At 43.7% G+C, this 24,069-nt stretch overlaps 1 protein-coding gene across 1 annotated transcript in view; it reads right to left on the minus strand.

The window, feature by feature from the left end:
- The window catches only part of ADAMTS15 (ADAM metallopeptidase with thrombospondin type 1 motif 15), a 266,466-nt gene that overhangs the window by 56,425 nt on the left and 185,972 nt on the right, over positions 1–24,069 (minus strand). Inside the window, exon 4 of the mRNA XM_069224462.1 lies at positions 23,433–23,716. Coding sequence (XP_069080563.1) covers positions 23,433–23,716 — 284 coding nt within the window. The remainder of the gene's footprint in view (positions 1–23,432; positions 23,717–24,069) is intronic.

Here is a 24,069-nt window from a genome sequence, read left to right on the forward strand (position 1 = left end):
TATCAATTTCCTGCATTTCTGGAGAAATACTTAAGTTTTCCCATAGCTTAGTTAGGATATTTTGATTTGACCAGCTTTCAAATGATTAGACAGGAGGATCACAATTTGGATTCTGGCCATCAAATATTTTTTCTCATCTTTTATTGCTGCAACAGAAATACTTGTGTTCCTTAAGCTAGTATTATTTAATCTGATTTGACACGTAACTTCACTGTTGGTGATTTTATACTTATATAGCATGTTTCTGAGACTCATTTATATAAGTCTGTAATAAATCTTCAAACTTGCACTCTTGTCTCCAAGATGTAATGTGTCACCAAATGGGTTGCACTGTCAATTGATTTGAAAGTGTTGATTCTATTCTCCTTACCTCTCGGAACATCTTTTGAGAAACTAAAAAATGGGACAGATGCGTTCTCCCATGTTATATATATATTTTAACTATGTCATCCTATTTGCTCTATGTCACTGTTATGTTGATGTCATGAGGTATAATAAGGTTTGGAAGGAGCTGCGATGTGAAATTGGCAGCTCCACGTCCTGGGAAACCCACAGGTGAAGCGAGCAATCTGCAAATACATAAATACAATGAAACAGACATCATTATAAATACATAAATTATCATTATGAATCCTGATACAGTTAACTTGTCCCTATCAGCTCATTAGAAGTCACTTGCATTCCATGAATGACAGATCACCTTGTACCTTGCAAAAGCTAATTAGGAGCCTTTGAGAATTTAGCCTGGTCAGCGTTCTCCCGGAGGGAGCGTTCCCTAATCCTGAAAGTTTATTAATGTTGTTAGAGACAATCAACTATTCCATCTACCAGGCCAGACTCATGGAGCAGCCAGGCCATAAACGTACATTTGTAAAATGATAGTTAAAATGACCCTTTAAGAACCCTTTAGGGAACAATAGGATATAAAATAAATAACATTCAAAATAATAACACAATTTTTTCTTAACCTTTGCAAACTTTATAAACTTCATGGTATCTTCAGATTTATAAAAAGAACGTCAAGTGTAAATGCTGCTAAATGTTCCAAGGTGTGAGTAAAAAAAACGTATGTTTGGAAAATTTCTGTTGCAAAAACTTTTGCAAAAATTGTTGCTCACAAGCAAGGATGTGCAAAGTACCCCATTCCACACCAGCCAAAAGCTGCCAAAACTTTGCAGGCTGTACTTAATTTGTACACTTACCTGGAAGACAAACAAGATGAATAAAGTTTTTAAACAAACTGTATTGCTCTATGGCGATATCACATAGACAACTGCAGTGAAAAAAGGACAATCTCACAGTCAGCATCAGGTCATATTGTCATCCATGGCATGCTTAGGCCCAAGGTGACCTAACATCGCAAATAGAACCCCCCCCCCAACTACCCCCACCTGCTCTTGCACTAAATCACTGTAGAACTTTTAGCAGAAAATGTTCCCCTCCCAGGCATTTATTCTTAGCTGTTGCTAGAGCCATTCGTTCTCCAGGGCACAACTGATCCCGGCCCATCCCCCGTTTAGAGCGCATGCAATCGGCTACAGAGGCTCATCATCAGTCAGATCCAACTCTTGACTTGCCTTCAGGTCACATAACATCGCAGACCATGCATGTATATCCTCCTCCATCTTATCATCACGACAGACGTGCCGGATCGGCACCTCCTCCGCAACTGCCCATTCAGAAATATCTTTTAACCATGCCTCATACGTGGGGGGGCATAGGGCTAAGTCAGGGTATCCCTATGTGTCGCTTCACCAGCATCAGCCCTAGACGAACAAATTTCATGCTCAGTTTCCTCTTCGGAGGGGAGGGAACTAAGCCCAATAATATCTGACTGACCTCCATCTGCCTATCCCACCCTGTAGCTCAGTTGAGGATTGAGACCACCTTCTGCCAGAAGGATAATAGAGACTGACAATACCAGACCATAAGGGGAAAACGGCCACTGGGGCCCTGCATCGCGGGCAGCTTGCCGAGCGACAATCATATATACTGTGCAACACCTGGGTGGTGAGGTATGTCTGATGTATAAAATTATGATTTATAAGCCTAAACTGTGCATTAGAGCTGATTGTCTTAACCCCTTTATGAATCTTCAGCCAGGCATTTGCTGACAAGGGCTTCCCAAACACAGTCTCCCATTTGGTGTGGACAGGTAACGTCAACAATGATAGGTAATCCCTAAAACCTCTATATAGGTGGGAAACCAATCAGCGCCCAAGATGGAGAAAGTTATTCAGTGAAACTTAATTAAAAAAAAAATCAAAGTTGTTTTTATTGAAATTATTGTTGTGAACAGACAAATACAAAGACATAAGCAATCTTTTCAAAGATTACCTTCCCCAAAGTTATCTGTTGCCAGTTATTCAGTATAACAGTGTTGCGGTATTTAGGGGTGTATCATTAGCTATGGCTATTGCTCATAAGAAAAAAAAATATATATATATATATATATATATATATATATATATATATATATATATATATATATATATATATATATATGATAGACACATACAAAGAAAACAGCAAACTTGAATCAATAGAACCTTCTAAATATGTCCAGGGTGTTAGGGAGGAAGTGTCCACAAATGTGCCAATAGGGAGTGTAGTATTTTAGCTAGAGGGCAGGAGTATGGGTTTGTGAAGGGATAAATCAGCCGGTAGGGGCCGAGTGTAACATTGTCATCGCTCTGGGTTCAAAATTGGAACAGGGGTAACGCCCTCATTTGTATCGGCAATGTTGTCAGTGGTAGGTTGCGAGAGACATAGGAGACCAGTTTTTAAAATTATTGGAGAATATGTCTGCCATTCTCTCCATAGTGAGGGCCCGCCACAGTCGAGCATGTCATTGTGCCAATGCTGGGCCCTTAGGTTTTTTCAAGGCTTCTGCAACAGCCATTTTCACTGCTCCCAAGCAGAGGCATAATATGGCTCTGTCACAATTCGTTTGATGTTTGAGGGTCGCCTTGTGTAGCCCCCAAAAAGGCAAAATATATTGTGTGGGGTATGGGCTATCCCAGTATCTCTTTAATTTGTGCCAGGATCTCATCCCAGAAGGCACAGATGTCGTGGCAGTCCCACCAAATGTGTAGAAAATTGCCCAGAAGACCACAACCCCTCCAGAAGATATTAGAGGCGCCTGGAAAAAAATTGTGTAATTTAGTCTGGTATAGGTACTAATAGAATTGTAAAATGGGCTTCCCTCAATCCTAGTGAGTGATTACATTTTAAGATATCCCTCCATAGTCTACGCCACCTTTTATCAGGTATTTTTGCTCCCAAGAGGTCTTTCCAGAAGGCTGTATGTTGAGGCCTGAAGGGAGTAGAGGTAGTGTGTAATAAAGAGTAAAGGAATGAGATTGTGCCTCTAGTCATGCCCGCTCGTCAGAGAAATTGATTGATTGGCCACAATTCTCTTGTGGCTGCTAAGTGGTCCTTAGATTGGAGTGCTCAGTGTCCTAGTTGGGTGTAGCTGAAGTATTCTGTGTCAGAGAGGTGAAAATCTCTAGCAGTGTTCAAAAGTCAGCATGTCCCAATTGTGAAAGAGATCAGCTAACGTAAGACACCCTCCCTCTCTCCAAGCATCGAGGGCCCTAGGTGGAGCGCCTGAGAGAATTTCAGGGTTGTAATGAATCAGTGTGTAGGGTGAGGGGAAAGTGGTCCAGTGTGCCAATTTAATAACCTTGTCCCATGTTTTAAGAGTTGTCCTGGTCGGGGTGCTAAGGTACGCATTTTGGGGGCGATCTGACCTAGTCTTTCAAAAGATATCCCAAATTACCCTCCCCACCACCACCCTCTCCATATGGAGTCAGCCCTTAATCGACACACACAGAGACCATTCTGAGATAACACTCAATTGAGCCGCCTTGCAGTAGAAGTGGACGTCCAGAAGGGCCTGCCATCCGTAGTCATTTGTAACTTGCAATACTTTAAAGGGTACTCAGGCTCTACCGTTTTGCCAAATGAAATTGGTAAGTAGTGGATGCAGAGTTGAGATGAATTCTCTATCCATGTCAAGCTCTGCAAAAGATTAAGAGTCAGATGTAGGTAAGTTGGGTTTTGCGACTCGCAAATTGCAAGTCAGAGCGAACCCTATGCACAACAGTGTCCCTGACACTGTTTGCGACTCGCAAGGGGGTCGCAAATGCCCACCTCATGAATATTCATGAGGTGGGTTGCAATTTGCGACCCCGTTGAGACTCGTGGCACTCACAGGGATGGTGGCCTGCTGGAGACAGCAGACCACCATGTCTGTGGCTGCTTTTAAATAAAGCAGTTATTTTTTTGTAATGAAGCCCGTTTTCCTTAAAGGAAAACGAGATGCTTACAAAACTAAAAAAATGAAACGTTTTTGTTTCATTTTTTCAGAGCAGGCAGTGGTACATAGGACCTCTGCCTGCTCTGGAAAAATGTTTTTAATGCCATTCACAAAGGGGAAGGGGTCCCATGAAGACCCCTTCCCCTTTGCGAATGGGTTAGCACCCATAGGTTAGCATTTGAAATGGGTGCTAACTGCGATTGCTTTGTGTTCGCGGTCACAAAGCAATCCTGCATTGCACTGCGACTCGCTGTTAGGAAGGGGACTCCCCTTCCTAATTGCTACTCGCAAACCCATTTTGAGATTCGATAACCAGGTTACCGAATCGCAAAATGGGTTCTGTGCATTGCATAGTGCAGTTTGCACATCGCAAACAGCGAAAATTGCATTTTATAGCATGTATGCACCCCAACCAAGAAAGATGTAATGGAGCCCACCTCTTCAAGTCAATCTTTAATTGTGTGATAAGGGGGGGGGGAGTTAACTTTATAGAGATTGACGATGCCGAATGTTAATTTAATACCTAAACAGGTGATCTCCCTTTTAGCCTGTATACAAAGAGTCATTGTTGGCAGTGTTTCCATGGCAGCAGTGGGTAACATCAGGTTGAGTATTTATGATTTTGTTAGGTTAATTTTAAATCCCGTCACCTGTTCAAAGGCTCTCAGTTCCTCCTGAAGGCTAACTAGCAAGGTGATCGGGTTTGTAATTGTCAGCAATGCATCATTGGCAAAGAGGGAGATCTTGTGTTCTACAGAGCAAAAAATCACTCCTTGAATGTCATATGTATTTTGTATTAGCACTGCTAATGGTTCCATGCTGAGCACAAATAACAATGGGGATAGGGTGCACCCTTGCCGAGTCCCTTGTCCCAGGCAAAAGGGTCTAGAGCTTGTACCTTTCACAAGGACACAAGTAGTTAGCTGGCATAGTTAGCTCATATCATTGTTATAAATTGGTCGCAAAAACCATAGTATTTAAGGGTGAGAAAGAGAAAGGGCCAATCTACCCAGTCAAACACCTTCCCGGCATCGAGGCTCAGTAGGATAGCTTTTTCTCCATTAGGTGGATCACCTTTCTCAAGTTGTTGTGTGTTTGGCAACCTTTAATGAAACCCGATTGATTGGATAAGCCATCAGTTCTTTCAATCTAGCTGCCAGTATACAGGAGTAAAGCTTAGCATCCAAATTTAGAAGTGCTAAGGATCTGTAGGAATTGCAGATTTGCAGGTCTTTCCCTGGTTTCGGAGTCATCGAGAGCAGAGCTTCACTCATTGAGGGTGTGGTCGCTACCACAGATGCTATATTGTTAAAGAGGGATGTCAGGTGAGGTGTAGAATTGAGCCGTAAGCCCACCCGTCTTCAGAGCTTTATGTAGCTTGGAGTTAATTATCACTGGCCTCACCTCTTCCTCAGTAATGGGTTCGCCTAAAGCAGGTGTCACCAGCCAGTCGATGGTGAGCTGATGGTGAGCTACCAGTAGCTCACACTCCTTCAGAGTATCTCACACCCTTGAGTTCATTTTAAATAAGCACAGGGTCACATTTCCCTTTTAAAGTTAAGGGGAGACTGTGTTTATTTTACAATAATATCTTCAGGCTGTAGATAGCAGGGCCTGATAATGAGCAGTGCTGGAGTCAGATTTATGACCTGAGGTCACAGAGGTGGAGAACAGAAGCACTTAGGTATTTAAATTTTAACTAAAAGTCCTTGTCTACTCCTGTGAGAAGAAAATTATATTTCTGAATGCCTTTAAACGGGAAAAAAATTAAAATGAAGTGTTAAATTGATAATTAAGTTAACTTTTCATTCTAATTTTGTCTCATGTCAAAGTGGCACATTTACATAAAGCAGGCCTCTTGCTCCTAGTGGCCTGTAGCTACTCTGCTATATGTCTTGATGAAAAGTACAGTATTTTATTTTAATTTGGAGAAATTTAAACTTAAAGTGAAGAATATTATTTATATGAAATATTGAGTCAATTATGTCTTAATATTTTGTGAAGCATGTTTCTTCACTCTAAGTTCCTCCCATTTAAATTCATGGCTGTATTTTCCTATTACAAATGTGGCACCCTGTCTACAGGCCATGGGGTGCAAGATGCCTGATGTTTGTAAATGCGACACTTCAATTCTAAAGTGCGGAAAATGGTCCATATTATGAATATTTTTCCATAACGTTATTATGCACTTCAAAATTCTCCCATTAAAAAAATGGCTGTATGTTTGTGTTATACATATAATGGTTCCACAAATGGGAAAAAGTGTGTCCTGAGCCAATAGTACATATGACACAGGCTGTCTTTCACCTATTCACATATATTTAATTCATACGAACACAAGACTACACTTTCACTGGCAAACATGTCAGCCCTGTCATAGCGTCCCTAGTCAAAAAGCATTTTGGTCAAACCACAATTTCTGACTGTATGGACATTAGATTTCGTCAGTTAGCTGGGTGGGGAGTGTCTAGTAACACTGTGCGTTTGCCTTGGCCTTTAGTAACTCACAATGAATTTCACTGATCAGATGTACCTCTCACTACAGAAAAGGTTGGAGACCCCTGGCCTAAAGTTTCATTTTGTGCAGCAGACACTTGGGGGAGATTCACCTCTTCCATGTAACCACTCTGGGCTTGGACGGTTGTGTTTTCTGCAGTATAGAAAGTCGTATAGAAGTCCCCAGATATTTAGGCCTTCTCTGCATCTACGCTGACAAGTTCAGTTGGGGTACGTCGAATGCCCCCTATGTGTTCCTTTTCCTGTTTGAACCTTAGCTGCTTTGCTAAACGTGATCCTCTTATATTTCGCTGCTCATAGGATGTGCGGCTCAAACATAGCAGAGTGAGTTCGGCCCTGTTGGCATACATTAAGTTTACTCTGTACAGAAGTGACCTGGTGTTGGAGTGACAGTGTCTAACAGTCCTTATGTGCTTGTTCTGAAAATCATAGCTCAGTTTCTAGGGTTAGCTGTTCATTTGCCCATTGTTTATTAATTGAGGACATCAAGGAAATACCTTTGCAGCAGAGCTCCACCTTAAAGGCGTCCCAGTGTATGGCTGGTGGCATGTTAGTGGGAGTATTTAGTTGAAAATATTCCAGGATAGCCTTTTGCAGGTCATCATGAGGCACTCCATTCAGGTTTAGGGAATTAATGAAAAACCAGCTACGATATCTTGAGAATTCCGGTCCTTAGTCTAATGTTATCAATATTGCTGCATGGTCTGAGAGAGTTACTGGATATATGGTTGCCTCCAGTAGATCTTGGATTGGCAAATGAAGGCATAAACTAGCTTGAAATAGGTGTGGTGTGAATGGGAAAAGAAAGTATATTCACAGGAGTTTGTTTTGTAATGTCCTCCCCCCATCATCAGTCCCAGTGTATGAAAAGTCTGTTTCAATGCCCTGGAAACGTTCCCTGAGGGTGACCTATGAGGGTTTGTACTGTCCAGAGGTGCGTACTAGGTGAGATTAAAGTTCCCCTTTAAAAATATCTCTCCCTCCCCAAACCCTCCAAGCAAATGTAAGGTGAAGTGGAGGGACTGCTCCTGATTGCTATTAGGGGCGTAGAGTGAGGCAAACAATATGGGCTGACCGTTTAGTGTGCCTTTGACCATTATAACCCTCCCGGTCTTGTCGGCCTTATGTCCTGAGGGATGAAAATTCAGAGAGGTGTGAAACATAAGTGCTACCCCATTATTTTTCAAAGTGGTTTATGACGGAAAGAGTTAGGGGTATGCCCTATTTTTAAGTCTGTGGTCTTCATCACATTTGAGATGAGTCTCTTTAAGGGCCCCTGTGTCATAGCGTCGACCCAGAAAATATTTCCAAAGTTTTTGCCATTTGGCAGGGGAGTTTAGGCCCTTGACATTCGAGGTGAGTGACATTATTACTATGTTAGAAGTCGAAGTGTAAAAAATTTCATAATGTGTATCGCACCAGTAAATCGAAAACTTCTCTCCCAACCAGGCAATTTGACCTGTGAAGTACCTCTCTTCTCCTCCACCACTCATGCAGTCCACATCCCATGATAAACCGATGTAAAGCAGTTGGAAATCTGCCCCAACCCCCAGGGACCCTGGTACCATAACAATAAACAAGTAAAGTAACACTGGATAACAGGTCCCGAAAACCAACAAACATGTAAGGACATCTATGTCAAAATGGGCAAATGGTCCATTACAGCTATACATCAGATCGATTAGCTAATGAAGGCAAAGAATGATGTTTAACAGTGGAGTACCCTGAGTAGTGTGATTGATCAACAGCCTAAGCATTGATATATGCAATGACAGGTGCATTAGCCAGTTTTTCTCACAGGTTACGTCCCTCCCTGGTCCCGACCGTCTTGTCTGGAGAGACATCCAAAGTCTCTGCAGAAAGTCCCTTCCGTATCATCATTCATGGGCCAAACCTCCAAAACCAGCCATGCCCAGGTGGTTCCTGTGGAGTGTCGTCCAGTTAGAGTCAACGTTTTCTATGCAGATGATGTGTATTGTGATAGCCATGTAGAGGAGGTCGTAGGGCAGGAAGCACCCTCCTGGGCATTCCCATATCACCTTCCCCCGACCGAGTCTCCAGTTATGGGATATCCAGAAGTGCTACAGGTTGCGATAGATTTGTGACATGACATTGTTTGTTCTGAAAGTCAAAGTTGAGGCCAAACAGGTATGTCCGTTATTTGAGGCGATCCCATCTTAGGTTATCTCTAACCTGTCTGAATTGTTGGCTTCGGGTTAGCGTTGCAGGGGCTATCTCCTGATATAGTGTACACATTGCACCTTGGAAGGAAATTGTCTCCACCATTTACGCCAGCTGCAGGATGGCTTCTTTGGTCTTAAAGGAGTGCATTTTCACCAGAACATCTTGTGAGCACCTCATGTCACTTAATGATTGTAGGCAAACTCGGTGTACTATATCTAATTTCACTTTCATTGTTGCATCTGCAAGCAGCTCCAAGAATAGACCGACAATGCAGGCTTCCAGATAGAAGCCTTCTGCCCCTTCCTCAAGACCTTGAATCCGGATATTATCTCAACAAGGCCTATTTTCCAAGTCTTCATTTTTTAAGATTGAGGTTTGGAGCTGCATGCGAACTTCGTGTGTGAGTTCCTCTATGCGGCCAGTACAAGTTTCCAAATCAGCAGATTTCATTTCAAAGAGTCCACATTGTGCTGGAGCGCTATTAGTATAATTTTAAGATCTCATCGCAAGGTCTTCAGAAATTAGTTTAGGTCAGACTTCAATTCTTCACAGAGCTCTTTCTTAAAGTCTCTATAGAGGTGAAAGCAAATCGTCATTTGTGAGGTCCATGGTGCAAGCTGCAAAGTCATCAGATACTGGTGTTTTAGCTTCTGCTTGAGCAAAGTAACTGGAGACTGTTGGTTGATGTTTCTTGGGTGGCATAGAGACAGTGGTTCCTTAGTAGGAGAGGCAGAGTAGAGTTTCCCTGTATAGGGAGTCTAGATAGCATGCCAGCAGTATATAATTGTTCTGTTGCCACTGTAAAAGGCACTACAGTAACTAGAATCAGGATCACCTCTCTGAACGCTTAGCTGGGGATGCTTAGTAATGAGAAGGTGGACTCCGCATCAACCAGTAGGGCAGTGAAGCAGTGCGTAGATGGCTATGCATTGCTTGAATCTTTTCACATGTAGTCTGTCTCTTAAAAGAGATGGTTTCTACACCTATGTTAAGACCACTTCGTTGGCTCATGACAAACCCCAACACTTATGGCTCTTCTGTTTGGATTCCTCAACATTGTGCATTAACGCTGCGAACTCACTCTAATCGGTCCCTAGTGAATAGGTGGTGCAAGCACCCTCCCCAGCCTTCAGCTGTGAGGGAGACATCCGTGGGGCCACTTCAAGGCTGTGCTTTGGAGCAGCAAAGGTTGACAGCTTCTTTTCTTTGTTGATGATCTGTCCCTAGTGCTTACTAGTTTCGGCCCCTCGCCATCTTAGAGTCAGGCGTGTTGCAGTAGGAGTGGTATGCAGCTCCCTAGTATCCCCCTGTTCCATTAGAACCACACAGTCAAGGTGTGTGTAATCAGGTCTTTTAGCCTGCTATCAAGCGCAGCCTGTGGGGCCCCTCAGTTGCTGGCCACCATCTTGAAGACAGATGGGCCATGTGGGCCTCTCTGGTGGTGGAAGAATGAGGGGGGGGGACTACAAAATCAAGAGGCTCCACCCGCTGAAGGCTAAGTCCAAAGTTACACAGGTGAGCCCCAGTGTGTTCACTTTTCACATGCCTGTATGCGCAGATCAGCTCCGGTATCCCTTCTGCCCTCTCCCTGTCTACTACCCGGGGTGCTAGTTGAGGGCACCCTCCTCTCACCCCTTTGCCAGAGTCCTCTCCAGAGGACCCCTGGTGGCTATAGCGGGAGTCGATACTCACTCAGGTCTAGGTATCAGTCGGGGGCGCTATCGAGCAACTGACCAAGCCGGAGAGCGTCCAGGCCTGGAGTAAGGCCATTGTCTTCTAGGATGCATTGAGGTGAGAAACATCGGCCTTCATCTCGCAGCCGTTAGTAGCTGCAGCGCATTCTTCCTCCTTTGAGTTGTTCCTCATTCACAGCCCATTCTTCCCACATCAGGTCAAGTACTTTACAATAAAAAAAACGTATCTTTGCTGCAGATTGCAGGCTACCCGAAGTGAATCACGTCCACTCGGTCATCTTGGCAGACCATGCCCCTGTAACTTTATAACATTTTATGTCAAGATGAGTTTATCATCCTGATTTACATGTGTGAGTGTAGTGAGATAGAATTCTAAAAACACACATATTTGTAAATGTCAACACAGAGCAGAGGTCAAAAACACAAATTTGAGAGAGTGAAGGAGAATTTTAAGCACCAAAATATCCATTCTTGTGGCCCTTCGAAGAGAATTTAGGAACCTATCACAAAGGTCCTGAAACAAATTGTAATTAAGTTGCCAGTTTATTGGCTCTGTGTGCCACATTAATTTTGTTTTAATGTTTGGCCAAATGTATCATATGTAATTAATTTTATTTTTGTTTACCTTTACATTTTGACAAATTATATTTATTACATTGAGTCGTAAGTTTACATTTTTTATTGTACAATGGCTTGCTTTGTGCCCACACTAGGGTTCCGTAAGAAAATTTTAATTGTATGGTGACATATGCCAAAATAACACCATACTCTCTCAAGAGGGAAAATTCTTACGAGATGTATGAAACACGCCTAAATTTCCAATCTGAATATTGGCAATCAGGAAATGGCCAGTGTTTCTTTCTGAGATTCTACTCATAATTTTGCTAAAAACCAAGGTGCATATTTACTAGCCCTTTGCGCCACCGTTGTGTCACCTTTTGTGACAGAATGTTGGTGCAAACCTTGAAATCATATCTATAAGGTCACGCAAAGCCACTTTGCATGGCTTTGAATGGCCTCATAGATATTGATGGAGTATGGCAACGCAGTACAAATCGCTGTGTTGCCTTACTATGTGCAAGGGAGGCGTTCCATGGGCTTTGCAGTGGGTGTTCCCACTCAACACCCATGGATTCTGATGCATCCCCAGATCTGCAAGACCTTGTAAACCTGGGAATGTGCCAAAACCTTATGCCTCCACAGGGCGCATCTAGGAGAAAAATCTTTATTTCTCCATGTTCTTTCTCTTTCTATATGTGCTGCATTCTGCATAGAAAGAGGAAAAAGCCTCAGAGGATTGCTTTTGTGCAGGAAGGTGCCCTTCGCCTACAACGCAGACACCCTTGCACCATAGTACAAGGGTGTCTGCATTGGCGCTAGGCTGCCAAAATAGCTCCAGTACAGTGGGAAAGGACAGGAATGTTCCATATGCCATTGATATGGTGCATTCCTGCCCTTTCCCTTTGATGCAGGGCAGGGCAGCAAGGTGACTTGCTGTGCTGCCCTGCTCCAAAAGCACATAAAAATGAGCCCTAGTTTGAGCTGGGCCTCCATAAGTGTGCAGAATTCAGTCTGCGGTATCACATATGAAAATTGTACTCAAGGATAAATCTTGCATTCAAATATCAAATGAAATATCTACAAGGTGGACTGTTTGAGGAGAAAATATCTTGTTTGATGCATTGTGGCAGTCATTATGACCCTGGCCGTTCTGATCACCGGGGCTAATGTGGCGGTATCACCGCCAACATGCTGGCGGTGAAGACCACCACATTATGAGTGTGGCAGGTTGGCCGCTGCTAACCCACCACATCTCCACTGATACCGCCATGGCAGTATGAACCGCTGGGCCAGAGATGTCCATCTCCGACCCGGCGGTCCACAGAGGACCGCTGGTGGTATTATGAGCTGGCCTACTGCCATGCTTTCTGTGGCAGTGCTACCGGTGACAGGGAATTCCTTCCCTGTCACCAGTTGATGGCTCCCCCATTCCCTCAGCAAGCTCCTGACCCTCCTACCGTCACAGCACCCCCACTTACATGATGCCTCCTACTTACATGATGTCCCCCGTACTTACATGACACCTCCCACTACCCCCTCCCCGCATACATGCACACAGAAACCTACACACACCACGCATACACCCATTCACCTACACTTCCAGACATGCATCCTCTCACACTCATCCATACACTCATTCACTCACAAATACTCACAAGCATTAAGGCACGCTTACACACAAACATCCAAACACACATCCTCACAGGCATACACACTGACATGCAGACATGCACTCACTTCAACATTCATACCCACATTCACTCACGCATACAACCACACATACGCCACAACACTCACAATCGCATTCACACACACACACACACACACATTCACACACACACACACACACACACTCACACACAACACCCCCGCCCCACCTCCCCTGTCGGACGCCTGACTTACCTTGTCCGGTGAGGAGGTCGTCCAGCAGGGAACATGAAAGGGTGCTTTCCCCACTGGCAGTTCCCCACCAACAGGACACCACCAGGCTGTATTAATGGTCTTAATGCGGCTGGCGGCGTCCTACTTGTGGGGTGGTGCAGGTGGTAGCAATGCCAGATCACCACCGTCTGCCAGCATGGCTACTGTAGGATATCCGCTGACAGTGTGGTGGAACTCTGGCAGTACCCATTATATGGCAGACTGAAGACTGCCAGCACTGGCGGTCTTCTGACACCTGTGGTATCGGCGGTCTAAGGAAAGGACCGCCGATGTAATAATGAAGGCCAGTCCCTGGCGGTCTTCTGACCGCCAGGGTAATGTGGCAGTATTACCGCCAACAGGCTGATGCTACATACTGCCACATTATGAGATTGGCGTGTTGACTGCAGCCAACCCGCCAATTTACCACTCATACCGCCATGGCGGTATGAGCCGCAGGGCCAGAGAAGTCCATCTCCAGCCCGGCAGCCGACAGAGTACTGCCCCTGGCATTATGAGCCAGCCTATCACCATGGTTTCGGTGGCATTAGCAATGCCACTAAATCCATGGTGGTAGGCTCTACCGGTCACTGGTATGCAGCCCCCCCACCCCCCAAACACTCACCTGACATCCCCCACCCCGTCCATCCAAACTCGACCATACACACACTAGCCCCCCTCCACCCCTGACATTCAAACTCACCCGCATCCCACTCTGATACACGCACACCCCTCCCACCCCCTGCTACACAAAATTACACCCCTACCTCCCTCCGGTCCACTCACTCAACCCCCATACACACACACCTGCAGACACGCACGCACCACACAACTGCCCCATCCCCCACAGCCACACATGCACACATCACCCCCTCCCTCCACCCGACTACAGTCACAATGCCCTCCCCCTCCTCACACACAGACACCCACATGCACCACGCATACACCCATTCACTAACACTGTCATACACGCATTCATAGACACACTGCCATACACACATTCATAGACACACTGCCATACACGCATTCAAACATGCATACTTCCAGACATACTCACACACATTCTTTCACACGTTCACACTGACATGCAAACACGCACTCACTTGATCATTCTTACACGCATTCACTCACACGCATACAACCACACAAACATCACAACACACACAGACACATTCACACACGCACACACACTCTCAGACACACACACACACAACAACCTCCACCCTCCCCTCCCCTGTCGGACGCCTGACTTACCTTGTCGGGCAAGGAAGGGGCGCTGCTACCGCCAGCAGCGCCCCGCCAGCAGAGCACCACCAGGCTGTATTTATGTCCATAATACGGCTGGCGGCATTCTACTGAGGGGGCAGTGCAGTTGGTAGCAGTTCCACCATACCACTGTCCGCCAGCCTGAGCACTGCCAGACGTCTGCTGTTATTGTGGCGGAAGTCAGGCAGTGCTCATAATATGGTGGACGGATGATAGCCACGGTGGCAGTATGTTGGCAGCCGTCACCGTGGCAGTAGGTGGTATTTACCGCCAAACTCAAAATGAGGACCTACGTGTCTTAATCAGTCTTCTAAAGAATTATGCAAATTTCACAGATGTGACATTTTCAGAATTGTCCAATTTCACTTATGCAACATTTAAAAAGTCTGCAAATTTTTCTGTTGTAATAAAAAATTTCACAGGCCTGACCCACCAATTTACCTTTTACTGGATGAATGTGTTTATGTAGAATTAGCTTGGGTCCTTGGAAACTGACAGTTAAATCAAGTTTATCTTCAATGATGCTTGGTTCCAAGGAAACATGCCAGTGCAGAGATAATTTAGCACTTGAGTACAAGAAGAGCAGCTTTTTTACGGCAAATTATAACTCAGCCAATTATATCACTGCTATGTGCACAGCAATAAATGGTGGTGATTAGATGAACCACATAGCTGTCACTGTAAGAACCGGAGAAAACATTGGATAATGATGCAAAATAGTGACCAGAACAACAGACTGCCCGAGAGAGGCCAGGCCCTCAATACGGTTGAAAAAAGGGTTAACTTTGTTTTCTGTTCTATATTTTTTTATCTTGCTAATGACATAGCAGGAAAACTTCAACATCTCTAAGACCCCAAAGACCTACAGAGAGAGGGCTCAAGTCGAGCCAAAGCAATTAAAAATGATAATAATTGTACTCTGTATGAAGCCAAAAAGTAAATAAATAAAGGATAACTGCAGAAAAGGTTTACAAGTGATCAAATTGTTGATTCAGACTTTCAACAGGCTGTTATTTGGCTTGGGGCATGGCTCCTCTGTCCTCACAGAGGAGCGCCAGACCCAGCAGTGAGTTCAGAAACAAAGACCAGGGCAGGCGCACAGAAAGCTCTGTATCCTCTTAAGTTAATGAATGTAAAAAAGGCAATAACTGTGTTTAACTATGTGTCTACCCTCATTTACTAGGTTGCAGCTTACCAGATAGCGCAGCTGTCTGGTTTACTAAAGACATCTTGAGGACTTTCAGAAAGTTGACCTAGGAATGCCTTCCACTCATTGATAACCATTGGCTTTGTGGTTTGTAACTCACACTTTCTGGCTTTCCATTTGCTGGTTTTGTTTGCTGTAGGCTCTCCAGGTTTAGTTTGTCCGTCCTGTTCCCTAACCACGCTAACGGTATTCTTCCACAAACTCACTTTTTGTTAACTGGCATTTAAATTTTGTTTGTATCTCGTCACATTTGCTGTGCATTCAACCACAGGGGTAAAATGTCATGTGCTGTCTTCCAAGGGCATTTGTTTACCTTTCGCTGACATCAAAGAGAAATGATTTGTGTGACAACCTTTCTGAATACTGAGACCAGGAAAGAGTTTTCACAATAACATTTAAATGAACTGCGTAAGTATTTCAGAATATATCAGGATTATGAACACACAAATGAAGCGCATTTTTGGTTGTTTCTGAAATGTGTTGGAAACAAACACTTTAATGTGATCAAAAGGGCTGGTTAAGGTAGGTTCGACTGATGTAGCTGCACCTGGGGCTGACATTGGTGGGGGCACTGTGTTTAAAAATAACTTATGGGATTAAAAGCACAAAAAGTTCTTCTTCCTGCCCAGCTTTTCAGACAACAATAAAATGTCAAGAGAACTCTGACGATTAATGTAACTACTCGTGGGAGATCGAATTTGGGCTAGTGGCAATTTTGACTCAAGTAGTGCAGAGAGATGATGTGACTGTTGCAAAGAAAGTGTCCATGACACTGCGTTCTGCACCACCCCACTCTATGTCACTTTTACTCTACCTTGTGCCTCTCTACTCTATGCCACTGCACTCTTTGCTACTCTACACCACTGCACTCTAGACCACTCCAGTCTAAGGCCACACCAGTCTACTCACTGTCCTCTACGCCACTCTGCAACACTGCACTGTATACCAATACACTCTATGCAATATACTTTTCTCTGTAACACTCCCCTGCACTCTATGCCAATCCATGGTATGCCACTCTAACCTACTCTGCACCACTGCACTCTATGCTACTGTATTTACACCACTTACTCGACACCATTACACTCTATGCCATGCTACGCAACTGTACTCTGCACCACTCCTCTCTACGTCACTTCACTCTACTCTGAAACAATCTACTCTATGCCACTGCACTCTACACCACTCTACGCCACGAGATTATATGCCACTGCACTCTATGCTACTCTACTCTTAACCACTGCACTCTGACACTCTACTCTGCAACACAGCACTCTCTGTCACTGCACTCTGCGCCACTGCACTCGACTCTTCACTGTACTCTATGCCACTGTTCTTTCCACCCCTCTATTCCACTGTACACCACTGCACTCTGACACTCTACTCTGCAACACGGCCCTCTCTGCCACTGAATTCTACACCGCTCTACTCTGCACCACTTCACTCTATGCCACTGCACTCTATGGCACTATACTCTACTTTGCACCACTCTATGCTACTCTATTCTGCACCACTCTACGCCACTGCACTTTTTGCCACTCTACTCTACACTCTCATCAGTGGTTCCCAACCTTTAGACTTTTGTGGACCCCCACTTTAGCATTACAGAAGCCCTGGGACACCCACTGAATCTTTATTGGAATATAGGGACCCCCCCCACTGAGTCATTACTGAAAGCTGGAGACCTAAACTGTTAATATTATTTAATTTTGTTAGCAGTCACAGACCCCCTGATGATGTTCGCAGACCCCCAAGGGTCCCCGGGCCACAGGCTGGGAACCACTGGCCTTCGTCACTGCACTGTATGCCACTCGACTCTACTCTTTGCCACTGCTGTCTGCATCACTGAACTCTACCCCACCCCACTCTGCACCACTCTAAGTCACTCTACTCTACACCACTGCACTACATGGCCCTCTATTCTGTGCCAGTCCACTCTGTGCCACTCTACTCTGCAGCACTACACTCTGTACCACTGCTCTGTACTATGCACCACTCTAATCTAAGTCACTGCATTCTATGACACTACATTGTACACCACTGAATTCAATGCCACTGCACTCAATTTCGCTGCACTCTATGCCACTACAGTCTATGCCAATGCACTCGACACCAGTCCACTGCACTCTATGCCACTCCAGTGTGTGCCACTCTACACGACTCCACACTTTGCCACTCCAATACATGACACTCTATGCCAGTCCACTGTACAACACACTACTCCACTTTTTGCCATTCCACTCTACGACACTCCACGGCACTCTCCTCTATGCCACAAACTTTTAGCCATGCTGAACAGCAGCCACGTTGGTGAAGAACATGGCTAAAAAACATTGGTTAAGCCAATAACTCTTGCAAAGGCAAGACCTATTGACTTTGCCAATTTTGTGTCTTATTACTGCCAGTGAAGGCAGCTGCAAGGTCGTTCTGTCTTACTGACTGTGTTTCAGTAAGAAGTAAAACAAATTACCTCCAAATCTACATCTCTTCCCACAAGGCATAGGATTGCATGTGTGTTATGGGCGCATTCTACCCCATTTTAATTCCTCTCTAAGAGTCGCATGGGCTACTGGAGGCAAAACTGTTTTGAGGTTCTATGCAGTCAGGATCCTTGCGCTTCCAATAGCTCTGTTTAGCCTGTGCCCCTGTATCCCTCTACTGCTCCTTACATCTCATTCCTCAAAAAGTCCAGTGTTAAGTACTTAACTTTTAATTATCCCAGAATTACAGAGAAAATCCATTTTAAATGGCTTACATGCCTGTTATGCCAGTGGTATATGCATGGAGGGCTAATTAGCAAAGATTTCGGTCTCTGGGCCGATTAGGAACTGAACAGGGCTGCATCAAGACAGAGAAAGATGTGGAAAGCTAAGCATTCTCATGGCCTTCTACGCCAGGAAAACCTAATTTGGCTAGAGATCCTAGGACTCAGCTAAAATTCAGTGCCTGGTTTTTACATCTATGTAGATTATTTCAAAACGTGGGAAATGTTATTGAAATATCCCTGATCTTTACTGATGATGTTCTGGTCACACCCCTGAATGTGTTTCCTTACCTATCTTTCTCACATTCTCTTCAAACTCCTAACTTAAAGTTTGGTGTTGTTCCCCTTTAGTTTATTGCTGTCCATCAGAAGGCCTGTAGGCCACTTTATACAACTGAGGCTTCTCTCCTCTGTTCAGAATGTCCATGTGGTAGGACCACAATTAAGGTCCCAAATGTCAGGGAGGACTTAAAGCAGTTCACTGGAAGAAATGTAAGATGTCCTTATTGCCTGGCAAAGAGAAGATCTGGACCACCACCAGCGCGCTGATGTAATCGAATGACTAAATGTAGTCTGCTTCAATACTTCTAAATTACTAAATAAATATAAAGAGTAAGATACCTTCTTCTAGTCTCAATAGCGAAATAAAGCTTGTTCCAAACGACTTGCATTTTCTCCTGGAAGAATGTTGTATGATGGTGTTGGTAATTTGAAATAACAATGACCAAGCACTCATTAATGTAGCAGCAATGCAATTCACAAAACAGGCATAAACAGGAAGTTGAAATGTGGAACTTAGCAAAGAGACTCTGCGAATCCCTCTCTGCGAAGTTCTAAAAGGAGTTGAATCAGGGGACTGAAAGTTTAGGGTTGTCTTTGTGCACAGGAAATTTAGGATAAAGTACCTCCTACCTGGAGGCACAAGCCATTTCTTCTGAAACTGTGGACATAACAGATAAATTTGTATAACGGAAAACTGAGTAATGTAAAATGAAATTTGCATCATGGTGTTGCTCGGAACGATCGTTTATGAGATTTCGGGTACCTATTTTTAATATTTTGGATGTCGCTTAGCACATTATAATCGTGTATCCTTGTTTTTTTATATTATTAGATAATTATTCCAGTTTATATACATGTTTGAAGCCTTGATAAAGTCCATATATCGAAACACGTGTCGGCTGCTGCCGTGTGAACGATGAATCAACACCCAATTTGACGTTTGAAAATAAAGCAGTACTTTGCTACAAGGAACACGAGTGTCTGACTGGGACTTATTTACTCCCGTGAAGTGTGCTTTGGGATCCTTTTTTGTTAGTAGATATCCGTCCTGGTCTCGTAGGTCTGACCATACTTCATCCACAATGGAAGGATGGTTATACCCGAATAGCACCTGCATATTACAAACACAGGGCAATCGTGGACTTCTTTCTGTGTTTACTTAACCCCGAACTCTAAGGTTAGTTTTTCTGCTGTGTTTTACGTGCTCCTACATTATCAGTAAAAAAATTATTTTTGCGCTAAATTTTCAAGTTGTTATAAACTATAGACCTTCCTGTATGCTATTTAATATTTTATCTTACCCATGTGTTTGTATTCCTTACCACTACGTAAAGCGCTCTACTAGTCTGGTGGGTCTGGTTCTTAGTATGTGAAATTTCAAATACATTTTTGCTCAGCTTGTGCAAAACAATCTGAGAATCAAGCCTGGCGTGCTTTTCCGCTCATGATAAACTTCAGCAAAAGTAAAACTCATTGGCCAGCCTTGCACATGGCTACGATTAATAGTCACAGACTGATTACCAGTATGTGGGATTTTATATAAAACTGAAAGTACAAAAGCAGTAACTCTAGCTATACTTGGTATTCTAGAATTACTAAATAATTTGCCAATACCCGAATCACACTAATATAGTTATCAAAACACAGGAAAAGAAAGAAAAACACTTAGCCATTGCCAATGGTATAAAAACAGGTTAAGGGATATCCTTGTGACATTCTTCTACAAATTAAGTACAAATGCTGAATGAGTGGACCTGACTGAAATGTGATAACTCTCAGATAACGTTTCTAAAATGAAAGCTTTCTTCTAGACCTTCCATTTTCTAAATAATGAAGGACATTTACAAGACTTAAAGCAGGTCATATTCGCCTGGCTGCGATTTAGGGGACGTTAAAGTTCAAATTGCAAAACAGATTGGTAACATTGAAAATCTTATACTTATCCTCTTGACTGCTCTATTATATGTAGAACGAGGGGAGCTCTTTAAAAAGATTCGATATGCACTAAATCCATAAAATAGTATTTACCAATTCAGACACAAGAAAAAAACTTAATGGGGAGCTACTTCCCATGTTCATAATTCCTTTGCCAACTCTGAAAAAGGTATATAATTGCTTATGTTTATCCTGGTACAGATAATACATGTATTTAATGTCAAGAAACTATCAAGAAAAAATATCTTGTGTTTTCTTTTCCCATAAAATCATCCCCCAGTTGTGAGAGAGAGAAGAGATTTATTTTGGGTCACTTTGTCGTGAGAAGGTTGACAGTCAAGGCTGTAGGCAGTTCTTGAAGCGATGCATCAACATCAATCACTTAGGATGTACGCAATGCGTTAGTTCTGAGCTGCGCAAAGTCAGAGATCCATCGGTTTTGACTGCAGCAGCAATTTATACCCACTTCCAATTGCCCAGAACTGGATTGGCACACCTTGGCATAGCAAGACTCGTAGCAGAGTCCAAGTACTGGTGCAGATGAGCTGGAACTCTTTTATGTCCCTGAGACTTCCATTAGGAGGCAAGCGAGCAAGACCTTGGAATAATTTTGGTTCTGGGTTAGAGAAATGCAGGTTCAGTCCTTCTCACTCCCAGACAAGGAGGGCAGCAGACAGCAGTTCAGAACAGCAGAGCAGGAGCCCATCAGAGTAGCAGTTCAACAGAGTGGGAGTCCTTTTAGCAGCATATCAGTCATTCTTCCTGGCAGATTATCCACAGGTCCAAAAGTGTACTGAGTTGGTGGTGTCTGAGTTTCACTAATTATAGCCAGTTATGCCTTTGAAATGGCAGAGACTACAAAGAGATGCCTTTGAAGTACACAGAGTTCCTGCCTTTTTCACCCTAGCTTCAGACTCGCTACAGTGGGTATGCAGCCCTTTGTGTGGAGAGACGACGGAGCCTTTTCAGATGTGTGAGCCCCTCCCTCCCATCCTGCCCAGGATGGACCAGATGATCCATCAGTCACACCTAGGCTCCCTTCCTGTGTGTGAGTCTAGAGGGAATGCAAAAAGCCCAGCTGTGACTCACCCCAGATGTATATTCGGAGACAGACAGAAAGCATCAAATGGCTAAAGTAAAAAAATGCCTACTTTCTAAAAGTGTAATTTTCAGAATAACAATTTAAAATCCGACTTCACCATAAATTATGATTTTAAATTGTGATTCCAGAGACACCAAACGTGAGGGTCCCATACCTTCCCAATCGGAAATTACATTTATAAACTGTAACAAGATAATCCCAAAGTTATCACATGGGAGAGATAGGCCTTGCAGTAGTGAAAAATTGATTTAAGAGTTTTTCAAAGTACATGCCCTACTTTTTAAATACACTTCACCTTGTCTTTGGGTCATATAGACCTACCTTAAGGGGGACATAAATGTATGAAAAAAGGAAGATTTGGGCCTGGCAAGAGAGTGAGCTTACCAGATCAATGTGGCAGTTCAAAACTACACACACAGGCTCTGCATTGGTTGGCCTGAGATATGTTGAAGGGCTGCTTAAGTGAGTGTCACAATAAGTGCTGCAGGCCCATTAGTAGCATTTAAATTACAGCCATGGGCACAGGTATTACACTTAATCAGGGACTTATAAATAAATTAAATATGTCAAGTGTGAATAAGCCAATGTTATCATGGTTTAAGCAGACTTTAGCACAGGTTAGCAGTGGTGAAGTGGCCAAAGTCCTAAAGCCAGCAAAAACGAGGTCAGCAAAACAGGTGGTCTGAAGCCAAAAGTCAGGGAAAACCATGCTAAGGATGCCAGGTGTAACACTCACCAACACTTATCCTCAGTCCACTGGCACAGTGATGCATTCTGCAATTGCTCAAAGCAGACTGGGGAATGGACAGTGTGTTACTGCTGCAGCGTTTTCACGCTGCACCTGTGTTCTAAGGCATCATGGATTGGTAGCAGGGAAAAACTATGGTATCAATTTCCTGCAATCTTATATCTCACTATTTTTAAGGGGGACGCCAACTGCATAGAATTAAACTTAGACTTTACCTCTTTGAAGTCTGGCCATGTTAGGAAACATCACCTGCCTTCAACAAAGTCATAATTAAAAAATGTGCACATGCCAATGTGGACATCCTGAAATGTAGCCTTCCTACACTTATGTTCAACATTGTCTGTTTCACTTACTTGGCAGAACCATTCTGAACCCTTCCGATGCCTTGATGCAAAGGTTACCCTTGATCAGACCTTCCTGATAATGCTCTTGTTTTATACATAAATATGTTTCATCAACGAGTTAGGGCCTGATTTAGAGCTTGGCGAAGAGGGTTACTCCGTCACAAACGTCACAAACGTGATGGATATAGAGATCGTAAAACGGTTGATGGGATATCCGTCATGTTTGTGACAGAGTAACCCATCCACCAACTTCTAAATCAGGCTCTTACTCTTTTATGACAAATTTGTAGGTATTAGCATAATAACAAACTCTGTATGGTTGTAAAACAAAAAGATCTGTAACTACTGTCCCCTATAGCACACAAATAATTTTGGTTTGAAAAAAATGTGATCACCTTATTAGGACTGTGTTAGTTATAATAGTCTCATTTCCAATAGAATAACTTTGACCTTTAGAGGATCTCTCTTCAACTTACAAAGTTCTGTTGCAGCCGACACTTATTCTGCTGATCTGCCTCTATTTGAAAATAATTAATTGTTAATGCGCATTTCTCTTCTTGCCTAGGCTTTGGGAGTGATGTTCTCACCTTGTATTTGTTGGCATTGTGTCGCTCTACGCAGGTGCCTTTCAGGCAGAATTTCCCTTCACCACAACTTGTACCATCAGCCCAAGGAAAGTGGCGTGTCTGGCAGACAAGCTGGCCTCTTGCCTTCCCTGTGCACCAGAGCTTGGTGCAGTACTGCATGTAAGGGCAGGGTCGGGAGCCCAAACCAAAAGCCAGTTCACACTGCTGATTCAAGCTGTAAGTTGCACCGGGTAGGGTAGCTGGTAGGGCAATGGGCTTTGTTGGCTCATCCAAAAGGCAGTCTCCTGTGGGCAGTACAAAAAAACAGATCAGGCAAGGTGAAGTTATGCAGTTCTAGTAGGTAAAACGAAAACACCAACAAAAACTAAAGTTGAAGACACAAGTTAACCATTTGTTTACCAAAGTTTCACATGAAAAATTAGAGTAAATGTTAGGATGAGGACATGGAGTTAGGGTTTGTGTTAGCATTACAATCAGGACATAGGTGTAATAAACTACAACCATGGAAACAGTCAATGACGGAATGGCTGCACCAGACATCAGGCATTTTCCGAGGAGGCTGGAAGAGTGGGCGCTGTTTTTATTAGTGGGGGCCGGTATTGTAGCAGTGCAGCAGTTTTAAAAGCACTGCAGAGTT

This window comes from Pleurodeles waltl, chromosome 3_1 (genome assembly GCF_031143425.1).
Source record: "Pleurodeles waltl isolate 20211129_DDA chromosome 3_1, aPleWal1.hap1.20221129, whole genome shotgun sequence".
In the NCBI taxonomy this organism is placed as follows: Eukaryota; Metazoa; Chordata; class Amphibia; order Caudata; family Salamandridae; genus Pleurodeles; species Pleurodeles waltl.